Source organism: Prunus mume, linkage group LG8, assembly GCF_029339155.1.
Source record: "Prunus mume cultivar Tortuosa linkage group LG8, ASM2933915v1, whole genome shotgun sequence".
Taxonomy (NCBI): Eukaryota; Viridiplantae; Streptophyta; class Magnoliopsida; order Rosales; family Rosaceae; genus Prunus; species Prunus mume.
Genome location: NC_142705.1, coordinates 21,085,468 through 21,109,945, shown reverse-complemented (window position 1 = coordinate 21,109,945; position 24,478 = coordinate 21,085,468). Strand labels below are relative to the sequence as shown.

The following is a 24,478-nucleotide window of genomic DNA, read 5'->3' as shown; positions in this document are numbered from 1 at the left end:
TATTATTTTTGGTTATTGAAGCATGCAATATTTGTATTTTCGTAGGGTATTATTTTCATGAAAGGAGAATTTGAAACCCATGTTTCAACTAACCCACCACCACCATCAACCCTTCCACAATATGCTTCTCCAATATCAACCCCTTTACCTAACACTTTAGGAAAAAGAAAGCTTTGTAAGAATGCTTTGGGGGTTTGGGATCATTTTACGAAGATAAAGTGTGAGGATGATATTAGTAAGCCTAGATACATATATAAGTATTGTAAAAAGGACTATGCACGTGATGGTAAAAAGAATGGCACATCCACTTCGTGACACCATTTGAGAAGTCAATGGAGGAATTCTCCATTGAGACATGAGAAAAAACAAAAAGTCTTTTCATTTGAGGGCTAAGCAAAAGGGAGTAACCTAGTAGCACATACATTTAGTAAAAAGATGTAGAATTGCACTTGTCAAGATGATTATTCAGGATGAGCTTCCGTTTAGTCATGTGGAGGGTATTGGGTTTCGTGAATTTTTGAAGGAGGCACAACCTAGATTTGATTTGTTATCTGGTACGACAATTGCTAGAGATGAGTATCAAGAGGAGAAAGCTAAAATCAAGAGTGTCTTAACACTTAATGCACAAAGAGTGTCCCTTACCACCGACACTTGGACTTCCATTCAAAATATCAATTACATGGTTCTCACGGCCCACTTCATTGATGATGATTGGGTGTTGCATAAGAGAATCCTTAACTTTTGTGTCTCATTCCTAATCATAAGGGGTATACAATTGGTAGGCTCGTGGAGACATGTTTGAATGGATGGGGAATAGAGAAGTCTTCACCATATCGGTTATGGATGTATTAGCTACATGAAGAAGATGTTAGAAAAGTGGAATTAACTCATATGTGATGGTAGTTTGTTGCATGTGAGGTGTTGTGCACATATTACTAACTTGATTGTAACCGATGGAATGAAAAAAATTTATCAATCTATTGAGAGTATTCGCAATTAGGTTATCCTAACGGTTAGAGAAATTTAGGGCTTGTTTGGAGATGGAGAAGGTTGAAACCAAAATCATGGTTCCTTTAGATGTGTGCACAAGATGGAATTCAACTTACATGATGTTGGAGAGTGCTTTGAAGATCCAGAAAGGTTTTGAGAGGATGGAGGAGGATGACCCAAACTTTTTGGGGTACTTTAAGGAGTATGAAGCTCATGGTAAGGAAAAGATGGAGTGGGGCCTCCAACATTGTTGGATTTGGATAATACAAAGGTATTTGTCAAAATTTTGAAGAAGTTTTATAATGCTACTTTGAGATTTAATGCATCAAAAACCATGTCTTCTAATGCCCCGCTCCATGAGATATGTTCTTTTTTGGAGGAGATAGACACAATGATAAATGTTGATGATGTTGTTATGTGCAAAATAGCAACAATGATGAAGAGAAAGTTTGATAAATATTGGGGAAATGTTAATAATATCAAGAAATTATTCTTTGTCTATGACATTTTTCTTGGGTGACTTGGTTTCCGGTGAAAATGGGGTTAATGACATGTCATTGGAAATCAAGACACTTTTACACAATTTGTATGATTATTATAGAAAGCAAAATCCAGCTACTACCTAAGTATTTCATGGTAATGTAGAGGGTGAAGGATCATTGCTTATGAACAAGGCTTATTTACTGTAGCACCCCTTGAAACTTCGGTCAAATCTCACTTTACCCCCTCAAAAAGTTAAAATGGCCCACTTTACCCCCTTGAACGTGGTTTTGTGTTCTACTTCCCCTCCCACCGTTAACGTCATCCAAAAGACCATCAAAAAGGCTGACGTGGTAGGGGCATTATGGTAATAGCATCCACGTGGGCCAATTGCTGACCTTAGTCAGCTGCCTACGTGGCATAGTGGACCCCATAAGGCGTTGAAAATCCTAATTTAAGCTGCTGATGATGAGAATCCTCAGTCTTCTTCTTCGATAATAGGGTTTCTAAACTCAGAGCAAGTACTTAGCACCATTTGAAGGATTTAAGGTTCTCCAGACAAAAATCTCTTCATCTTTTTTAAAGGGTGTGAAGATGAGGAAAGAACCTCCACAAGGAGAAGAGGTGGCCCTTGCTGCACCTGATTGCTATTGTGGAAGGCTTGCTTGGCTGCAAACTTCTTGGACAGAGTCCAACCCATTTCGGAGGTTCTTTGTGTGTCCAAAGTCAGAGGTAGGTTTTGTATTTGCCATTTTATCGAAAATTTGAAGAAGAAAAAAATTGTGAGAATGTGATGGAATTGTTATTTGAATGCAGAAGGGGAAAAAAGGTTGTGGGTTTTTTGTATGGGTTGATATTGAAATGCCTCCCCGTGAGAGAGCTCTGATAGCTTGGCTACTGAGGACAAAGAGAGAATTTGAAGATCAAATTGGGTGTGCGAGAGCAAGAGAGAAGAAGTTGTGGATTGCTCTGTTTATTTCTTGGGCCTTTGTGTTTATGATTTGGTATGGCAGTGTTGTGTAATGTAACTTAGGCAACGTGGTATGTTTGAAAGTTAGGTAATTTTATGTAATGTACCTAGTTGAATGGCAATTTAGATGAGAGTCTTTATGCAATGCAATGACTCTAGCATTTTGCAAATGTAATGGTTTGAAAGCCCTTTTGTAATGGTTTCAAAGCCCCTTTTGTAATGGTTAAGACTAAAGACTTATGTAAGCAACAGTAATTGTTGAAACCTTTAAGAGCTTTACAACTGCCATTGATTCATGACTTTACATAAACTGTATATAGTCTTGTACATAAATTGTACAGTTTAAACCATAACTCAAAAGACTTTCTAAGCACATGTTTAAACCGTGGTAATGCCAAAATGAAATATAAAAGATCTCATATGCTCCTGTTCTTTGAATATGCACCATCCATGGCAATGCTATACAATCTTGTACCCAAAAATAAATTAGACAATCAAATAGACAGTTTCTACCCAAAAACCCAAGACACAGAAAAATCAGAGGAGAGATTTTCAATATCTCCATGGCTTAAACTTTGCCAACAAGGCTTTCTTCTTAGTTGGAGACTTAAACCTAACTTTCCTTTGTAGGGAAGCTTGTAAAGGCTGAGACGAATTTGGTGCTTGAGATTGGAAGACTTGTTCAAACAGAGCATCTTCATAGGCTTGTTCAAACTGAGGAGCTTGAGAGGCTTGTTCAAACTGAACAACTTGAGATACTTGCTCAAACTGAGAAGCTTCAGAGGATTGTTCAAACTGAGATGCTTATAGCTGGTTAGTGAGATGGTTAAGCTGGTTGTTGAGATGGTTGAGATGGTTGAGCTGCTTGGTGAGATGGTTGAGGAGCTTGGCCGGATTGAGAAGAAGTTTGGTGATGATTGCTCCTTTTTTTAGCCTTTGATATGATCTGAAAATTATGGAAGAGTTATATTAAATACCTGCTCATAGTTATATTATGAAAATTATGATATACAAATGAAGAGTCTCAAACTATTACTTAAATATAAAAAACAACTTACTGGTTGTTTTTGCCTTGATTGTCTTGTAATTCTCTGAGTGGATGTGTTGGCTTGATGTGCTGTCTTCTTTTGCCTTTATGATGGTACCTGACCAACAAACATCATTGGGAAATCCATATCAGAATGCCAAACATACAGAATTTTTAAAATCACATGCTTTGAATATACCTGGCTGCTACTCCCTGCTTCATTTACCCTTGGACATTTCCTCTTATTATGGCTTGGTTGCTTACATATGGAACACTTGATTTCCAAATTATACCTTGGCAAGTGTTTAGCTTTAGGATTAGAGCTTAGAGATGGTTCACCGGCTGAAGCTTTCCTGGTTTTCTTTGGCCTCCCTGGCTACTTATGAAACTTAGGTGGCAGCAAAGGTGGCAAATTTGTTTTAGCCCACAAGTCTTGACTTGCCATTGGATGCACCATGGGTATGTAAGCTTTGATAAAGGCCTCTTTTTTGTAATAATCATGGACATAGCTGATGTAATTGCCATTTAATTGTCCAATGGCAGCACAAGCATGCTTACATGGGATCCCAGTTAGATCCCATTGCCTACATGAACAACTTCTGTTTCTTAAATCAACTACCACCTGAGTGCCTCCAAAACACTTAACCTCATATTTGCTCTCCCTTACAAGCCTTGGAATGCACCAGGCTGGCTGCTTCTTAAGCTTCTCAAGAGTTACAAAAACTCTTGGCCCCACATCATGAGCTCATTTCTCCATAGCTTCTCTTCTAGTTGTCATCAACAACTTGATGTAATACCTGATCCTCTCGAGCAATGTTATGATAGGCTTGTCTCTAGCATCAAGGATAGACTTGTTGAATGCCTCACACATGTTATTCAAGATAATGTCACATTTTGAGTGTGTTCTGAAGTGAGATCTACACCACTGCATTGGATTAAGCCTTGACAACCAATCAAAAGCTGGTCCTGACAAATCTTGAAGCTTTTTCATCTCTGCTTGAAACCAAGGTATAGTTGTACTTCTTGTAGCAGCCTTCATATGTTGTTTCAGAACTAATCCTCTATGGCTAGCAAGTATAAAATTGGCATGCAGAAGTTTAAGGCAATGCCTATGCTCAGAGTTTGGAAACATGTCACCCACTGCATCAATTAAGCCCTCTTGTGTGTCTGCAATGAACACATAGTCATTGCTATTTTCAATGCCAAGATCAACAGCTAAGAGTTCCAAAAACCAAGTCCAAGTTGCATAATTCTCAGCCTCTACCACTGCATAAGCTATTGGATACATGCCGTTGTTAGGATCAACACCAACAGCAGATAGTAATTGGCCAGGGTGTTGCCCTTTGATGTGACAAGCATCCAAACCAACAACTATCCTCAAAGCATCAATAAATCCTTTCTTTGTAGCTGCCAAGCATATATAAATCCTTTGAAATGTAGATTTGTCACCCTCCAAATTGGACTTAATCTTTATAGTAGTTCCCACATTTGTCTTTTTTAGCTCCTCAACATAATCCCAAAGAGTCTCAAACTGTTTTGTGTAAGTCCCATCACTTATAGCAGTTGCCTTTTGCCTTGCTCTGTAGATCTGTGATCTTGAAGCTATGACACATAGATCTTCATTCACCCTTTCCTTAAAAGCTCATACATCCCAATTTATTATTCTAGACAGCTGTGTAGCATATCTCTCTGCTAACCATGATGAGTTAGCATGCACATTGCGTTCAACAATCCCACAGGTGTGCTCCTCTTCATAACTCTTAATTTGAACCGTGCTACTTCCATTTACAGCTGAAGCATAAACAAACAATGGACATTTTCCATTCTTGATCCCATCACAAACTGCTCTAACTTTATCTTTATCATTCTTGGAGAACTTAATCTTCCTTCTGTTGAACATTGAGTAGTTTCTCACTGCTTTCCTAAAAATATAAACACTTTGAAATCTTAGACCAAGCTTAAAAATTGGGTTATTCAAATCTGTTTCAGGCCTAAAATCTTCAAACTTGGGCAGTTTCCTCTTTCTTTTTCTCATAGGCAATGCACCTTCATCACATGAGCTACTATCCAAGCTATTAACATCACTTACAGCCATATCTTCTGATCTTTCTCCTTCATCTGCAGCTGGATCAAAATCTGGAGCATTGTGGTCAACATAGTTGTCAAATGCTCTATCATCCTTCTCCAGCAAGTAGTGTTCATCTTCACTTCGGTCATAAGCACTATCACAAAATTCAGGGTCTTCACTGTCTTCACAATCATTTTCAGCCTTTTTGTCATTCTCTCCCTCATCCTCTATAGTCTCATCCTCCACATTTATACCATCTGGAACAGTACCTTCATCATCTTCCTCATCCACAGTTATACCCTCAGGAAAAGTTCCTTCATGGCTATCTTCAGCCACATTTGTACCCTGAGGAATAATGCCTTCATCACCAGCTTCCTCCGCATGTATAGGCTCATGAACAGTACCTTCATCACCCTCGTCCTCCTCATAAACAGCAATGCAATCCTCTTCATCCTCTTCATCCTCTTCATCCTCATCATACATATCCTCATAATCAGATTGTTCAAATTCAGCAAATAGGTTTCTTGCAATAGGACCCCTCTCTTTCCAAGCCACTGCAGATTCATCCATACTAATAACGGTGGGGCATTTCAAGTAAATGACAATCACTCTTTGAAAGCTAGGAGGCACCAAATTACACCAATCAAGTAGCTGAGCATCACTATCTATACACATTTTTTTACCATTTTGTATCCCTGTCACAACCACTTGGTCATGATGCCCAAGCTCTTTTGCATAAGCATATATCTCTAACAAATTTATGTAGTCCAAAAGACACCAGTCCAAATAATCAACAAAACCCCCCACATAAAACCACCACTCACTGAGGTTTGGGGATTTTACCATTTTACCTCCATGGTGTACTTCAAAGGTGACTATTCCTTTGTCATCTGCACAATAGAACATAAAAACACATTTCAACCACTACCTAGTTATGTGTATAGTTTAGCCACTGCCTAGTCATATGTATAGCAACACAACCACCAAACTACCAGTCAACACTAAAACGACCCTTAAACAACTAGCAAACAAGAACTAGTAAACAATAAAGCACTAAAATGACCATTAAACAACTAGTAAACAAGAAAACATAACAGCAACACATGGGGGACCACAACACCTTTGGACCCAACCCAACAAAGCAAGCAGACAATAAAGAAGTTTAAACCTAGACCACACTTTATAAATCTATCGCTTTCATCGATTTCATTTCAAAAGCAAAAGCAAAGGGCTACTTACCGTACTCGGGTTGAGAACCTCCTTTCTCTCTCGGCACTATCATTGTCCAATCGGTCCAATATTCGCGCAATGCCTAGATTTTGTTCTCAAACTATTTTCACTTTTTTGCAATTTTCGGTTCTTCTCAAATGTTCGAATCTCTCTCTTCGACACAGTCCAAACCCTAATCTCCCCAAATTTTATCGGTTGAGAAGGGGGTCTTTGGCCTGATTTTACGAACTCAGCTGCTTAGATTAGGATTTTCAACGCCTTGTGAGGTCCAATATACCACGTAGGCAGCTGACCAAGGTCAGCAATTGGCCCACGTGGATGCTATTACCATAATGCCCCCGCCACGCACCTTTTAACGGTCTTTTGGATGGAATTAACAGTTGGGGGGGGGGAAGTGGAACACAAAACCACGGTCAAGAGGGTAAAGTGGGCCATTTTAACTTTAGGGGGGTAAAATGAGATTTGACCGAAGTTTCAGGGGGTGCTACAGTAAATAAGCCTATGAACAATGATGTCACTAAATCATCAAGGTTACAAAAGTTCTTGAAGTCAAGGAAAGATAAGGATGTTGTTGAGATAAGAAATGAGATTGATAAATACCTATTGGAACCTCCCGTGAATCGCCTTGATTGGTGGAAGGAGAATGCTACAAAATTTCCAATACTTTCCAATGTTGCAAAAGATGTATTTGTTGTCCAAGGATCAACCATAGCTTCGGAATGTTCTTTTAGCATGAGAAAGAGAGTTTTAGATCCATTTAGAAGTTCGTTAACTCCAAAAACCGTGGAGGCATTGATTTGTTGTAGTAATTGGTTAAGGGCAGAGGAGTTTAGTTACTACAAAGAACCCGCATTGGATGAGTTAGATTTCTACCAAGCTTTGGAAAAAGTGGAAAAAGGTTTTCTTTCTTTTCTACATTAATCAAAATTTGTAGTTTCTTTGTCTTATTAATTCATATATTTATTAACTGTGTTTTTTCCTTTGTGCAGAGGTGCTAATTTGATTTGAGGAGTATGAAACACGTGGATTTTGATTTCTATATGTAATGGAAATTCACTTGTTTTGATTTAGATTTTCTTTTCAACTTTACAAATATGTAGATTGTGATTGAGATTACTCTCACAATCTGCTATGGTATGTAATAATGATTTTTGTGAATTTGGACATGTGTGGTGGTCAATGATTTTTTTAGGTTGTAAGGTTTTTTTTTGTATTTGAATGATGATAAACAGTAAAAAATGAAAAACTACATAAACTGGAAAAACATACAAAAACCCTAAAACTTAAATGGGCCTGGAAATCTTACCAAAAAAATAAAGAATGGGCCAAGAAAACTTTTATTTCTTTATTTATTTTTTTAAAACACCTTCAGTTGTTGTTGTTTTTGGGCCTCGGCAGACATCTGAAGCAAACCATCCGGACTCGCCAAATTCGAGTTTTGAATTAACCCGAAATTATACCTAACAAAGAAGTTATGGTTCACCATTTGGGCCTGCCGACATGACCCGATTCGGCATATAATTTAGGCCCATACCCAACATGACCCGACCCGTGTTCACCCCTAAGAAATAGAGCATCACCAAAGCATCACAAGGTATTCATAAGAGCCTCACCAAGAAAATACATCATATTTGTTAAATGGAATGTCGCATGGTAGCATAACAACTAGGAGCCACCATTTATCTACAACGTCAAACTTGTTCCGGAAAATGGTCACAAATGACTAGAAAATAGAATAAATATTGGTACAATAAGCCATGTGGCACTTGGCAACTTATGTTTCGTAAAAGGGTCATAAAAAAAGGAAATATTTTTGCTCACCACTTTAATCTTGGGTGTATGCTCATCATCCTTCTTAATATTTGACACGTATATATAGACATAACCATGGTTAACTTTTTACTTTGATTTATGCAACTATAGTTATACTTATGAACACGTATCAAGTGTTAAGAAGAGTGATGAGCATACACCTTGAGTTAAAGTGATAAGCAAAAATGCTCCACATAAAAAATTCACAAAAGCTTCAACAGTGCATCATTTTGAGCAATAAAAATAAAGGGTAATTACAGTCTTGGTCACTGGGATTAGGTCAATTTAATTTTGATCACCACACTTTTAATTTTCCGATTTTGGTCATCACCAATATCGAAATTGAAAGTGCGGTGATCAAAATTAAATTCGACCCTAACCCCAATGACCAAAATTATAATTACCCCTAAATAAAATATTAGCATTGTCACATGGCACCTAGACAAATTATTTCTGAATGAGAAAAAATTAAAAAATAGAAACTATATTATACTAAGTAACAAACAATACAAAAGTTTTGTTTTAGACAACCTTTTTTATGTATTATTTCATTCAACATACAAATATAATGTGGAACATGAAATTTGGTGGGAGTTGTGGCACACAACTAGAAACCACTTAACAATATTCATATCAAAATTAAAAACAGATTACATCAGTAGAGATAGAAAGGAAATCAACCAGAGTGGAGCTTCTTCTACCCAAGTCTGAAAATTCGAACAAAGAGCATAACGTGGAAATTTTACTTCTCTAGAAGTTAGCCTTATGAAAATTTTCAGTCCAAAAGAAAGAAAAAGAAGGTTTGGGAATTTTCTGGTGAACAGATTACCATATTTCAAAGGCATACCTCATTGACTCAGGACTGAGAATGAACAAAAAAAAAGGTAGTGGAATACATTTGCTGGTTTCTTCCCTCTTACATTTCTGTGGAAGAGAATACACAAAACAGTGGCAATACATGTAATCAAAGGCCTGCCACCTCTGTGACTTTGACCTGAACATGCATCTGCCAGCTGAATTTTTAATTTTTAATTAAATATTTACACGCATAGAAGCAACATATTTTCACTCAGATGTGAACCCATTCTTGGATTGCTCGCCATTCCAGAACTCTTCTGGCTCGTGTTGGAATGATACAGTTGTTTGAGTCCTTTGAATACCGCATAAGTGGTTTAACTGGAAACGGATCATTTATCCGATGTTATACATGAAACACCAGAACTAGGAACAGAGAAAATGCCCATTGAACGGAAGGAAGAAGAGCTGCAGAAGCTGCAACAGTGTGTAAGAATAACTGAACATTAACATCAATGTTTAATTCAATCTCTTGGCAATAAAATTTTAATATTTTGTTTTGGTCAGCTTGAAAGAGAGATTGTAGTAATCAATCAGCAACCTTGTCATACGAAAGAGATTGTAGGAACCAGAATGGACAAATACTATTCAAAAGAGCACAGAAATCTGACGATAAAAGAACAAACAATATAAAATCAATTCACATACATGTGGCTGGTGATGGTTCAGCTGATGACATTGTGTCAGAATGTCTTGTATCTGATTCACTCTTTGATGGCGGCTGGACATGAGCAAAAACCACATGAGGCAAAGGACTAGATACTGGAACTGAACCGTAGATGGGTGCTGATGGCTGTACTTGTTTTTGTGGGGAGGGAATAAAGACAGGAGGAAACATATTTGGTGCAACCGCAGGAGCAAAATGAGACTCCTTTCCAGTCTTCCCTCTAGATCCAAACTGGAAACTGGGAGGCTTTGCTTCACAACTTTTCTTAGGTGGAGAACCTTTCTGTGCGTCAGGTGAACCATCCTTAGGTGCAGGCCCACCTTTTTGACTTGCAGGTGGACCACTGTCGGGTGCAGGTGAGGGTGAAACTGCAGGAGCCAGATGGGGGTTGTGGTGGTGATGATGATGGTGGTGATGATGATGGTGATGGTGGTGGTGATGGTGGTGCGGATGGGGCAGTGGAGCAGGAGAAGGTGACGGCACAGTGCCATCACCACCATTAAGGGAGTAGATAGATGATAAACGGACTTGCTTAACTCTACCAAATACAGTATTATTCAGGCCCAGGTTTCTTGAATGAGAGCCTCTGATGGTTTGAGACAGTTGTTTTAACCTTTGCATTGAAGGAGTATTTCCAACAGTCAGAAGCACAGATGCCCGAACAGTTGTGGGGGCTGCTACTGTTGAACCTCTTGAGTTTGACAAGCTAATATACAAGTTCTGCGGAAAACAAAACAAAATTAATCACAGTATGCAAAAATGCATTGAAGGCTATGAAATCATCAAACTAACAGAACAGAAAATTTTCAACAAATTTTCTTGGATGCAAACATATGACTACATAAATCTACAGATACGCCCCAGGGAAATATATGCACAAGATGCAGGTACTGAGAAAGCATAAAAAGGATAGACTAACCTCATAGGGTGCTAGATGTAATCCTGCCTTCAGCTGGCTTTTCAGTTCGTCGAAATTTAATTGTATTTGATAGATGGAGAAGTTTAAGGTAAAATTGAAAAGGATCTGCACTTTCTGCAGAAGAAACGCATTTTGTGGAGGAACTATGGTAATTCCACCTGGAAACTTTAGTACCTCAAAAAGGAATGTGCGCCCAAACAAGGATGTATTCAGGCGGAGTGATTGGTGTGTAACCAGATATTCAAAAGATGCCTTGATCAAACTTTGAGAAGTGGGTAATAATTTCGATGATTTTGGCTCCGGATCAACCCCAAACACAACTGTTGTTGTGTTTGATCCAGTTGAGGATTCCACAGATAAGATTACGACCTGGTTCAAACAGTGAATTAGATCAAAATATAGAAAAAGATGGAGACTCTAATCAGAAAAGAAGAGTGCAGATACCTTAATTGATGGAGCGACAATCTCATCAAAAATGTCATTTTCAAGCTGCAAAATATTATCCTCCAGCAAAGAAACTGGCTTCCAAAGATCAAAACTTGCTACTATATAATGATCTGGATAAACAAATGTCGTCAGTCACAAACCATAATTGGTACAATGTCATCAAAACTAATTGGAAATTGTTCTCAAGCAAAATGGAAGGAAATAATAATAATTTCTGCTAGAAATGGAATTTCAAAAGCAACCTGTTAGGTGACTTATGAGGATAGTCAAGGAAAAAAAAAACCAAAGCAATGAAAGGAAGTAGAATACTCTGCATTGGTTAGGTAATAAAATGAAAAAATTTAGCACAACACTTGGAAGTTGGAATCAAGTGATAGCATTACGCAGTCAAGATCAACAGGAACAACTGCATTTTACATTGTCCCAAACCAACCCACTTTTAATTTGCCTTATAGGTTGCTCTGGTGATCTAAACAAGCTTCCAAAGATACCAAACAACAGCCATAACAAGGTGAATCAACGCACTTAAGACCCAAATATTAGCATCAAATTCAGATGAATCTTTGGGCACATAATACTCTCTCTCTCTCTCTCTCTCTCTCTAACATCACCATTCTCCTGATTAAGAGATTCTTATAGATTGTAAGGCAGGAACTCACAGATTATACCCTCCAAAGCCCATTCTGTACCCAGCTTATCATGAGGGGAAAAAAACAAGAAACACAAATTACCACAATAGTGGACTAGTGGCAGTCTTCACATCTTTTGGCATTGTAAATGGGAATCCGTTAATAAAAAATAAGAATCACACTCAGATGAAGGTGATTTATCATGTCTTCCAAATGCACCATTTAGACCCAAACAGTAGCATCGCATTCAGGGCATGGAGGTTAATAATCTCTCTCTCTCTCTCTCTCTCTCTCTCTCTCTCTCTCTCACACACACACACACACACACACAGAGGACAATGATATCAAACTTCAGCAGGATTTTTTTTTTTTGGGTCAGAAACTTCAGCAGGCTTATTAGCAGATTAATATGAGTTTCCTTCTTTCCTGGATTGGTTGTGATTTAGTTTTGCAAAACTTTTAGATGCAAGTAAGGGCAGAACCAGTAAATAATATTCACACTTGAAAAGGCAAAAGACAATAAAAAAAAATGCACAAAAACATACAACCTCCTCCCCTAATAAATACAGAAATGAAATTTTTTGCAACAAGCTGCTACTACAACTCTATATAGAATGTATAGGCCTGAGCGCACATGGTCACCTGATGACCATTGTATCAACAACCTGTAAATTGAAACCCAATGGTTGAAATTAATTCCAGATGAAAAAAATAAAAAATTTATTGGGATTTGAACCCAATTTATCATACTTGCTGATGATCATGCGAATCAAGACTCATTCCATGTCTTATATTTCATTGAATAAAAGACCTTCAGGATTGATAATTAATTTACAACTCAAGGAAAGGCTAGGAGGAAGCTTGTAATCAGTTTCTCCCTTGGAAATCAAACTCTAGCACATGCAGGCCAGTGAAAACTCTAGCACACATACTGTATAGGGCCAGTTAGTAGCAGAAGATAATGATGTATAAAATATAAGTAAGAAACCTATAGAGTGAAATACTCATGACAAAATACACCGTATTTTATTTTCTTCATATCTCAAAGATTTTCCGCTCTCTCTCTCTCTCTCTCTCTCTCTCTCTCTCTCTCTCTCTCTCTCTCTCTCTATATATATATATATATATATAATTAACTAGTGGTGATTTCTATTTGAAGCCGTTCAAACAAGCGTTGGGTATGGCTGGACATGATTCCATGGTTCTCTAGTGTTTAACATACCAACTGTCTTATAGATCATAGATGAAAAGCACATTGACTTAAACATGAATGTTTTTTCTCATGCACACATCCAAATAAGAACATGTTTCTACTTCCATAAAGGATGCCTCAATATATACATATATATATAAAAGAAATACACATATGCTTTTAAACTTAAATCTCTGGTCATTAAAGCAAGTTCACAACACAAATAACAGACGGGAGCTTAAAAGGAAAAACATCATTTGGACTAACACATCCACGTTTAGCATCTGACAATTCCTTAAATGTAGGTCCTTTACACTAATAATATTGCATGGCTTACTTTAAATAGAAATGCACAAGGTAACTGAAATAAGAACGAAACACATAAATCAACAAAAGGTCTCACTACAATTATTTTGTTTTCAGTTTATATTCAAAGCAAATAGCAATGTTCCTATTTGTTTCGAATAATTTAGGGAAGACAAATGCGAAATTAAACTCATGAAGCATAGATTTTTTTATGCCAGGGATGCCCAACTTATTTATGTTTCTCATTTTTAATGAACCAAAATAACATAAACAAAATATGGCAAAATGTCTCAATCGCCAGAGTTCCTACATTTTCTCAGCAACCAACAAATACCCACCAAGACCAACAAAACCACAAACACACTCCAACCCCTCCACCCCCAATTCGCCAGAACAAAACAACCGGTAAAAGAATTCTAACTTGACAATTTTTCTTCCCAACATTTTCTCAACAACCAAACCAAAAGTCATAACCACAAATCATAAATATCTATATAAAAATAAATAAATTAAAAAAACCCAAACTAAAATTCCAAAAAAATAACCGAAATTTCAGATCCAACAGCTTGTAACACAATGTCGGTGCACACACACACACAAACCAAATTAAAGTCCAATTGAAGAAATTGATCAATAACGCACCTTTGAACTTTGAATCAAGATCCAGATCGCTCTGATCCGCAAACTGAAGAAATGGAGGTAACCAGAACATAGCAGAGAGGAACAAAGCAACAGAGAGTAAGAGAACCAAGATGCATCTGAGGCCAATGAATCTCCGAAACCCACCACAGCAACCAGCACAGTGAGCCTCTGCATTTTGAGCTGAGGCCTCAGAGGCAACATTGGAAGGCAAAGCCTGGTCTTCTTCAGACTTTCCCATGGAGAACAATGCAAGTGGAATAGTGGGTCAGGCTCCATGCCCGGTTTGCTCAACTGGGTCTTGGATGGTTTCAGCCATTCTGGACTGTGGGATGAGAAACTCAAGCAATCACCTCCAAACTTGAGAGAACCAAAAGGGATTGTGGCTGAGGAAGAAGTGTTGGGGTTTTCTTTTTTTGCTCTGTTTGAATTTCCTCTGGTGGAGAAATAAATAATGAGTTTAGGGTTTGAAGGTGGGGAGAAGTAGCTTCTGCTGCAAATGACAAGTTGAAGTCTTTTTTGAGATGGTGTTGGTTTATCTGTTTTTCCTTTTTAGTGTTTTTTTAAATGTTTTTTGTGGGTTTTCTCTTTCTGGAAGTTTTTATTTATTAGACAAATGAAGTGGAAAGTACAGCGGGGGTTGGGTCATATAAAAGTTAAAGTCAATGCGTTTTCTAAGTTGCCCTGCGCGGCTCTCTCTCTCTCTCTCTCTCTTCTCTTCGCCCAAGCCTTGCCTCTCTGTTTCTCTGTTGCCAACTCTTTTTGCTGTGGCCCCTGAAACCATATTTTCCCGAAAGTCATAGCCGGGACCCCATACCAAAACACCAACCTTGTTAGTGTTGCATTTACAGATGCCTTCTTCAAAGGGAAAGAAGCATTCAAAGAACCAATCAAGGTTGTCGAATTCTGACAACTTTTCTTCACCTGGGTCACTTGATTTTGAAGCTACTGATGAGAGTTTTGCAAGCTCTCTTGAACAAGCTTCGGTTAAATACCCATCTCTGATTCAGAACGACCCCAAAAGCTGTAAAATTTGGCTTTCAGAGCCTTCCATTCCAATGTTGGCTCTTCCTTCTCCCCTGGATCCGTTGTTGCGGTAATTTCCACTTTTTCATCTTCTCTTTTACAAAGCAATCCAAGTTTTCTTCTTATTTTATTGTTGGTTTAACTGTGTCATGTTTTTGCATTCATTGGATTGATAGGCGTCTCTTCCTTGTTTGAAGAGTAGATTTTCAGATGGATTTCCTCTCAGCTCATTAGCAGATTAATGTGCTAGACGTTTTGGGGTTGATTCTTGTGGGCAGTTAACTAATGACGCAGGGAACTACTTTGCTCTTGCAATGATTTTTCCTTCTTCTAAGGTTTGAAATTTGGCAACTGAGTTACTTTTTTTGCTCCCTTTATTTGGTATGGCAATTGTGACAAATGGTTTTTCTAATATAAAAAATGGGGTCTACATTTGTACTCTAAAACATTTTCTTTACTTTTATTCATATCTTTTATCTCAGATTACAAAGAACGGTGTGCTATTGTCTTCAAATCTTTCCAATACAATGGGTTGTCCTCCATCAGGCAGGGTCATATTCATCACTATGTACAAAATCAATCCCAAGCTTGTCTTGTATGTGATACAAGAAAAGCGTAGAACTAAAGTTAATTGTGTCTCGGTATACGACTGCAAGGATGTGTTCATAAGTTATGGTCCTTCTTTTATTACATTCATTCATGAATATCTTTTTTTTTAGTTAGTTTTGGTTTACGATGTACAATGGGAGTGCTTCTTCATGGTCCTCCTGGTACGGGAAAGACTTCTTTGGCTCGATTATGAATTTTTCTCTGTCAATGGCTCTGAAGTTGTGAAACAATACCATGGAGAAAGTGAGCAACCTTTGTGTGAAGTTTTTGACTCAGCTAGCCAAGCTGCACCTTCTGTGGTTAGGTTTATTCTCTGTTTCAATTTTCTTGCCTTTTATTTGAAGGATTCATTTTCTTGTTAGAACTTAGATGCATGTGGTGGTAAAGGCAAATATACAATTATGTACTTTCATTCAACATGCAAAACTGTTTTAATCCTTTTCATGTTCTCTATTGATACTGGTCTAGGCCTTTAGTCATTGTGAACCCTGATGTGATCTCTGTAGCTAGCTCATTAAAAGTCTCAAATAAACATGGCACATGTTTTCCTTAGAATTTGGAAATTGTCAGAGTTTACAGAAAGCTTGAAATTAAGATTGTTAATCCATTGTGAGGTTTCTGGATTTAGTTATGGAGGGGAAGGGGTTCGGTGGAAGGTGGAGGAAGTGGATTTCGGGTTGCTTGGAGTCTACAAATTTTTCCATTATGATTAATGGGAGGCCTAGGGGTAAATTCAAGGCTTCTAGAGGTGTAAGGCAGGGGAATCCTTTATCTCATTTCTTGTTCAATTTAGTTGTTGATGTGTTGAGTAGGCTCTTGGAGAAAGCCCAGGAGAACAACGTGATTGAGGGGCTCAAGATTAGAAATGAGGGGTTTGAGATTTCTCATAGGCAGTTCGGAGACGATACTATTTTTTTCTTGGATGCTGCTGAAGAGAATTGGGAACATTTACTTGAGTTGCTGAATTTATTTTGTAAGATTTCTGGGTTGAGCATCAATAAAGCTAAATGCTCTCTTCTGGGCATCAACTCTAATTGTGAGAAGATTTCGAGATTGACACAATCCTGGGTCTACGTCTTTGGGGGGACGCGAGAGCCCTTAAATTCTGGGATGCTGCTGTGGCAAAGGTGGAATTTCGCCTCCAAAACTGGAAAAATACCTACTTATCTAGAGGTGGAAGGCTTACTCTAATTCAAGTGGTCCTGAGTAGCATCCCAATTTATTACTTGTCCTCGTTCAAAATTCTGATTGGGGGTGGCTAGAAGTAAGGAGGAAGGGGGTTTAGGTGTGGGTAATTTGAGGGAGAAGAATGCGGCCTTGCTTGCCAAATGGCTTTGGAGGTATCCGAAGTAGCGTTACTCTATATGGCGTAAGGTGATCAGGAGTAAATATGTGAGGGCTGCGAACCTGGTGTTGTTATGGGCTGATACTTGGTTGGATGAGGGTTCTATGAAGGAGTTGTTTCCTAGACTGTTTGCGCTCTCTAGGAATCAGCACCATTGTGTTGCTAGTCTCGTGGATTCTTATGTTCATCCTTACCATTGGAATTTTGGTTCCAGGAGAAATCTTAACGAGGTGGAGGTGGGTGAGTTGGTGCGGCTGTTGCAGATTTTGGATAGGGTTAGTCTGTACCAATATCACGGTGATAGCAGAAGGTGGAAGCTAGATGGGTCCAGGTTGTTTTCCTGCAAATCCTATAGTTTTTTCTCTGTAATAGTGGCGGCATGCAGATTTTTTCCCCCACTTCCCAGATTTGGAAGTCTAAGGCCCCTCCTAAAGTCAAATCTCATGTGTGGTTGCTAGCTCTCGGAAGCTAAATACCTGTGACCATCTTCAAAAGAAGAGGCCTTATATGAGTCTTTCTCCCCACAGGTGTGTTATGTGCAATCTTTGCGAGGAAAGTGTTGATCACTTGTTTCTTCACCGTCCTTTTTCTTTACAAGTTCAGTGGAAGCTTTTCAGGGAGATTGATGCTGGCTGGGTTATTCCTAAAGGCTGTAATGAGTTCGAGGCTCTAGTTAAGGGAAAGAAAGCCAAAACTCTAGGAGATCTCTAGGCTGTGGGGTTATTCCTACCCACCTCCTAAAATTGGGGGATCGAGCTCCTAAGAAATAGAGAGCGTAATTGTAGATGCTCTTATGCCTGAAAAATGTAACTAAATATTGGAAAAGGTTCTCTCCTAGAATTATACCAAAGACCTTACAGCAAACAATGGGCTTGATTTGTATTAAAAAAAATTATGATAAAAACTTTACTTGGAGGAAGTTTGCTAAAATACGTACTAACAGGAAATTTTGAAGTTAGAAGGTTTTGATTAATAAGTCAAGGGATTACTCAGATTCCACATGCTCATTCATCTCCCATTTGGATTTTTCTTCACAGACATCTGTGCATTTGAAGGGAACAAATTCAAATGGTATTGTTTCCTCTAAATCTTTCTAGATTATACTATCAATCACAATATTAAGAAAAGAAAAAAGCAAAATGAATGTTTGTTTTTCTCACCTAATTTTCCAAAAGTACTTAGCCACTATGACAATTTGCAACCAAATGAAAACTTGATTCTTCAATCTTCGTTCATTGGTGAATGAATCAATATACTCGACCACCCAAAAAAAAAAAACGAATCCATGTCCAGATGCATGCTTCAAGAGTGAAGAAGACAGCTGAAGTGGTAGAGGGGTGGCAGCTTTGAAGAGAAGTTTTTTTCCTAAGTGCTTAGAAGTCATTTTACAAATTGGTAAATTTGTCTTTAAAATTTTGAAGACAAGATGGGTAAGAATATAGGAAAGGTGAATGAAAATAGTAGCACTCTTTTCTGAATGACATAGAAGAAAAATGTGTCTTGAAAGTGGCTTTTGAAGATTTTGAAAACACGAGGAGGAGAGTGAGGCCCAGTGCCATGGGGGAGGTAGGGTTAATACTTCCATGTTTACATGCAATCATTTATGAACTACAAGATGTCAAACAAAGTAGGGCAAATATTCAATTATGTATTCTTCTCTGATATTGAGGTATTTATAAGGAAATACAACTCTAAATAAAATATGAAATAAATCTAAATTATAATAGGAAATAAATCTCAATTATAATAGGATTAGACAAATAGGTAAGTAACCAAAATCTTAACATAGGTAAGGAACCAAAATCTCAACTAAATAAGGACTTGCTAACACTCCTCCTCAAGTTGGCGCAAAGATGTTTTGCATGCCTAACTTGACAAGTGAGGCGTAGTACACCATACTCGAGGCAAATGCAAAGGCAAAAAACAAACGCAAAGCAAGACAAGGCCAGAGACAAGGCAAAGCAAAGGCAAATAAAGGTAAGGCAAGGCAAGGCAAAAGCAAAGGCAAGGTAAATGCCGGCATCATCGACAACAACAATGACAATGACAACGACAATGACAACAATAATGGAAAACGGAATATGGCAACAACAAATTCTTCTATATAAATTTTAGCTAATTCACGCAGACACAACTTATATTCACTCCCCATCTCCCCTTGAAGAGAAGGGGTCATTGGAGTCAAGAAATAGGCAAAACATATTATTTTCACTCCCCCTTCCCTCGTTGAAGATTAGGGAAGGAAAACACTTAAATTGTAAGGAGAATGCAAGCATAGGCAAGAGCGGAGCCATGAATTTTTCTACTGGTGGGCTAGCTTTTAATAAAAGTATACATTAAATCATATGTTCAATAATAATTAAAAGTGTACCTATTGAAGTTGTGCCTTGCAATCTTTGAGAGCGTTGAAATCTTTTATTATTAAATGGGAAACCACCAAGACATATATTTATAAATAATAATAATAATAATAATAATAATAAAAGCAGCTACACCCATATTCCCAAAATGAGGGTCCAACAAGAAAGGTGTGATCATAGTTAGAAAGTTGTGTTGATGGGCTATAGGTCTTTTCTTTAAATAAATATTAAATCTACCTAGGCTATAGGTCTATATTCTTTAAGGGGAAAAAATGCCTATATGGGCTACAACCCACTATAGCCATGTAGATAGCTTCGCTCTTGAGCACATGTCACAAGAAATATGGCTTTGATACTATGTCAAACAAAGTATGACAAATATTCAGTTATATATTCTTCTTTGATATGAAGGTATTTATATATAATCCTAAATAAAATAGAAAATAAATATCAATTATAATAGGACTAGACAAATAGATAAGTAACCAAAATCCTAAGTAAATAAGTACTCGCCAAGAGAGTACATTTCTGAATTCAAAATGTGAAATTTTCAGTGTTTTGATTATTAAATTATATCATGCCCCATGTTTTGGACTAACCATTTAATAAAAATGCAAGTGACCATTGGTGTCATAAATTATGTTGCCATATACTGTCACTTGGTAGGAAAGCAGATATGAAGGAATGTTCTCACTGATATAACTGCTCCGACTTTTAAGTTGTTGCTTTAAACTTGTAGGTAAAACTTGTAGGTAAAATATTTAATATTAATGTTTTATTTATATATTAAATGCCTTAATTTTCTAGTTGGTGAAGGTTACATGTTCCTGGATGTCTATAAAAGGTAACTTCTCCTTCACATTTGAAACAATCCACTCAAAATAATTAGGGTTTAAAACTGATATGTTTATTCTTCTCTCAAGGAGGAATATATATTACATACAGAGTGGTTACAAATAGGAAATATGTACAAAATCTCCTAATTCTACTCAAATTAGATAATTACAATAAAATATAAATTATATTCCTAATAGGAACAAATTCTATTCCGACTTGTCAAGTGAGATCTTCAAATCGGCGCTTTGACACGGCATGAGTCAACATATCTGCAAGCTGCTCTGAAGAAGGCATAAAAGGTATAGAAATTAACTTATGCTCCAGCGTCTCCTTAATGAAATGCCAATCAACTTCTACATGCTTAATTCGATCATGTTGCACCGGATTGTTAGCAATTTCAAATGCAGACTGATTATCACAGTGGAGCTTTGTAGCAGCATTTGGTCTAAACCCAATTTCAGCAAGTAACCACCTCAACCACAGTATTTCAAAAACCCCTTGGGCAATCCCTCTATACTCAGACTTTGCGGAGGACCGAGACACAACGTTTTGCTTTTTGCTACGTCACGTAACTAGGTTACCACCAACAAAGGTGAAGTAACCTGATGTAGAACGTCTATTTGTAATATTCCTTGTATAATCTGCGTCAGTATAACCTTCTAGATCCAAATGAACATTTTTCTTAAATAATAAACCTCTCCTAGGAGCAGACTTCAAGTAACTCAGAATAGGCATATGATCCTCACTAAGTGAATGCATAAATTGGCTAGCAATGCTTACGACATAGGCAATATCAGGGTGTGTCAATGATAAATAAATCAATCTCCCAACCAACCTTTGGTATTTTTCTCTATTAGTTGGGACCTGATCCACATAAACACCAAGTTTATGATTCTCAACAATAGGTGTATCAGCTAGTTTACAGTCAAGCATTCTAGTATCTGCTAGCAGGTCCATGACATACTTCCTTTGTGAAAGAAATAAGTCATGTTTAGATCAAGTGACTTCCACTCCTAGAATATATTTTAGACTGCCCAAATCTTTCATCTTAAATTCAGATGCTAAACGTTTCTGCAGTTCCTCGATTTCTACAGTATCATCACCAGTCACAATCATATCATCAACATAAATAATCAACAAAGTCACCTTACCAGCCTTATGTTTAATGAATAGAGTATGATCAGTATTGGCTTGTCGGTAACCAAACTTCTTCATAGCTGTGGTAAATCTGCCAAACCATGCGAGGAGACTGCTTTAACCCGTACAACGCCTTCTTCAATTTGCACACGTTCCATGTTTCACCAGTAACCCTATACTCTGGTGGAAGACTCATGTACACTTCTTCTTCTAGTTCACCATGTAAGAATGCATTTTTTACATCAAATTGTCTCAGGGTCCAATCCAAGTTTATTGCTAAGGACAACAAAACTATGACAATATTCATCTTAGCCACATGTGTAAAAGTATCATGATAATCAACTCCATATGTCTAAGTGAACCCTTTAGCTACTAATCTTGCCTTGTACCTCTCCACAGTACCATCTACATTATATTTAATTGTAAACACCCATCTGCATCCTACGGGCTTCTTTCCTTTTCATAGATCAACAATGTTCCATGTATTTTTTTTTTCAACGCCTCCATTTCAATATTCATGGCTTCAGCCCACTTTGAATCATTAAATGACTCCTCAACACGAGTTGGAATTTTAATATTATCCATTCTGGTCACAAACGTTTTACACTCAAGAGATAACCTAGGATCAGACACATAGATATGCCTTTTGGTGAGTAACGATCAGGTGGAACCCCACGGTTCGGTCTAGGCGGTAAAACATAAGAATTATCAGAAGTATGAATAGAAGCACTTACTTTAGGAATATCCAGAGGAGCTTGATCGGGTACTATTAGAGAAGCTTCATGGGGATCAATCGGTTCAATGACAGTAGTGACATCAATTAAAATAGTACGTTCAGCTAGTGTAGTAGGTTCGGGCGGTGTAGCAGGTTTAGCATGTTCGGCCAGTTCTTCCCTTTGTATCAAACTATCCAATACTACTCCCCCTTGTAAATCTAGCCAATTATTGTCATTCACTACTAGTCTCCCCCTGAAGGACATGCTCGAGTGTATTAGAGAAGAACATTTCATCCTCAATAAAAAGTAACATCTATAGAGACATATAGACGTCTGGTTGCAGGATGATAACATCGGTAGTCTTTCTGATGAGGAGAGAAACCTAGAAAGACACAACGGAGAGCACATAAGTCCAGCTTACTCCTTTGATTTTGATGGAGGTGAACATAGACGACACAACCTAACACCTTTAGAGACAAAGTCAGCATAGGAAAGGCAGAGATATGATGGGTTAGTACTTGCATAGGAGTTTGAAAATCCAAAACTCGTGAAGGTAGACGATTCAAGAGATAGACTATATAGGTAACAACATCCATCCAGAACCACTTTGAAACTGACGCATCAAGTAGCAGAGCATGGGCAACAGCAAAGATCTGCCCATTTTTACGTTTAGCAACCTCATTATGTTGTCGTGTTTGAGGGCAAGTAGTTTCATGGAGCACACCCTTAATGTGAAAAAAATGGGATAATGCCAAATTAACAAATTCTCCACCATTATCAGATCGAAAAACCTTGATAGGGACCATAAATTGAGTCTGAATCATTTGATAGAAACGCTGAAATTTTTGACCACATCACTTTTATTTTCCATCCCATATAACCACATCATACGAGTGCAATCATCCACAAATAATACAAACCAACGAACTCCCAAGGCTATAGAAACCGGGGAAGGTCTCCAAACATCATAATGAACTAAATCAAATGGCATAAGCCGTTTATTACAACTTGAAGAGTAGGATACCCAAATGACTCTTTAAAATACAAGTCTGACATTGGAAAGCAGACTCGTTGACACCACTAAATAATGCAGGAAACAAATGTCGTAAATATCCAAATGAGACATGACCAAATCGGTAATGTAGCAACCAAATCTGACGGTGCTGAGAAGTTTCGACGCTACCAGCACGAAGAACCCGACTAGTTGCCACATCATCCATATAATAAAGCCCCTTCTTTTTAGTACCACGACCAAAGATCTCCCGAGTCTGGATATCCTGTAGTAAGATAAAAGACAGATACATCGACAACGCAGTTTAAGCGCTCGGTAACTTGCGGTATAAATAATAAATTACTAGACAAATATGGAACTAGTAACACTTTGTCCAATGGTAAAGCAGGTGTCAAGAGTATAGAACCAGCCCTCGTGACAAGAGTAGCAGCATTATTAGCAGTCAGAACATCATCACGATGAGGCGGAAGAGTAGTAGAGAATAAAGTAGAATTATACGTCATATGGTCAGTAGCTCCTGAATCAATAATCCAACCTGTATCTCAGGTATCATGGGCATGGAAAGCCTTGCCAAAGTTACATGGAGGCGGAGGTGTTAGAGTGCTTGAGACGGCGGTCAAAGTGGGAGGAGTAGTAGTAAGATGGTTGTGCCTAGTGATGATGTCAGCCACGTAAGTGGGGCAACAGCCACATGAGCTTTATGTCCAGTTGTTCCTTTTTAAATGCCTCCGCTCCTTCTCCCAATCTGATACCCCATGCAATGCCCAGTAGGTGTCAATAATATGTCTCTTTTCATCACAGTGATCACACTTCAGTTTGTCTTTTTCTGCAGAGTCGTGCAACGAGGCGGAACAGCAGAAGAGCCAGCCCTATATGCTTTGAGAAACCAAAGCAGTGTTTTTGGAAGCAAACACAACAGTAGGTTCCCTAATCTTGGTGCCGGATCCAAGCATAGTAATCGGGCATTGAGCCTCTTGACGAACCATAAAAAATACATTTTTGATACTTGGAACTTTATCACTTCCTTAGAATATCACTGCGGACCTTGTCATAAGTATCGTCAAGGCCAGCCAAAAAATCACACACGATCCGCCATAACAGCAGCCTGAAAAGTCTTCATATTATCAGCACACTTCATCTGAAAAGGACGTCTCTTGTCCAATTCAAGCAAGATCGCCTTAAGTTCGGCAAAATAGGTAAAGGCA

At 38.0% G+C, this 24,478-nt stretch overlaps 1 protein-coding gene and 1 long non-coding RNA gene across 3 annotated transcripts; one reads left to right on the top strand and one right to left on the bottom strand.

Moving 5' to 3' along the window:
- Window positions 1-9,378: 9,378 nt before the first annotated feature.
- On the bottom strand, window positions 9,379-14,805 carry LOC103342253 (uncharacterized). 2 transcript variants are annotated; one of them, XM_008245865.2, is made up of 5 exons: window positions 14,235-14,805; window positions 11,463-11,575; window positions 11,019-11,387; window positions 10,081-10,819; window positions 9,379-9,849 (listed from the first exon to the last, which is right to left on the bottom strand). In XM_008245865.2, the coding sequence occupies exons 1-5, from the start codon at window positions 14,470-14,472 to the stop codon at window positions 9,779-9,781; spliced, it is 1,530 nt and encodes a 509-aa protein (XP_008244087.2). In that variant the 5' UTR covers window positions 14,473-14,805; the 3' UTR covers window positions 9,379-9,778. The 2 variants fall into 2 exon arrangements, with proteins under 2 accessions (XP_008244087.2, XP_088898973.1); XM_089042847.1 differs by having other exon boundaries at window positions 9,379-9,840.
- Window positions 14,806-14,931: 126 nt separating this feature from the next.
- On the top strand, window positions 14,932-15,949 carry LOC107881830 (uncharacterized). The gene is made up of 3 exons (XR_016122696.1): window positions 14,932-15,327; window positions 15,434-15,592; window positions 15,740-15,949. It is a non-coding gene; the product is annotated as an uncharacterized LOC107881830 (long non-coding RNA).
- Window positions 15,950-24,478: the final 8,529 nt, after the last annotated feature.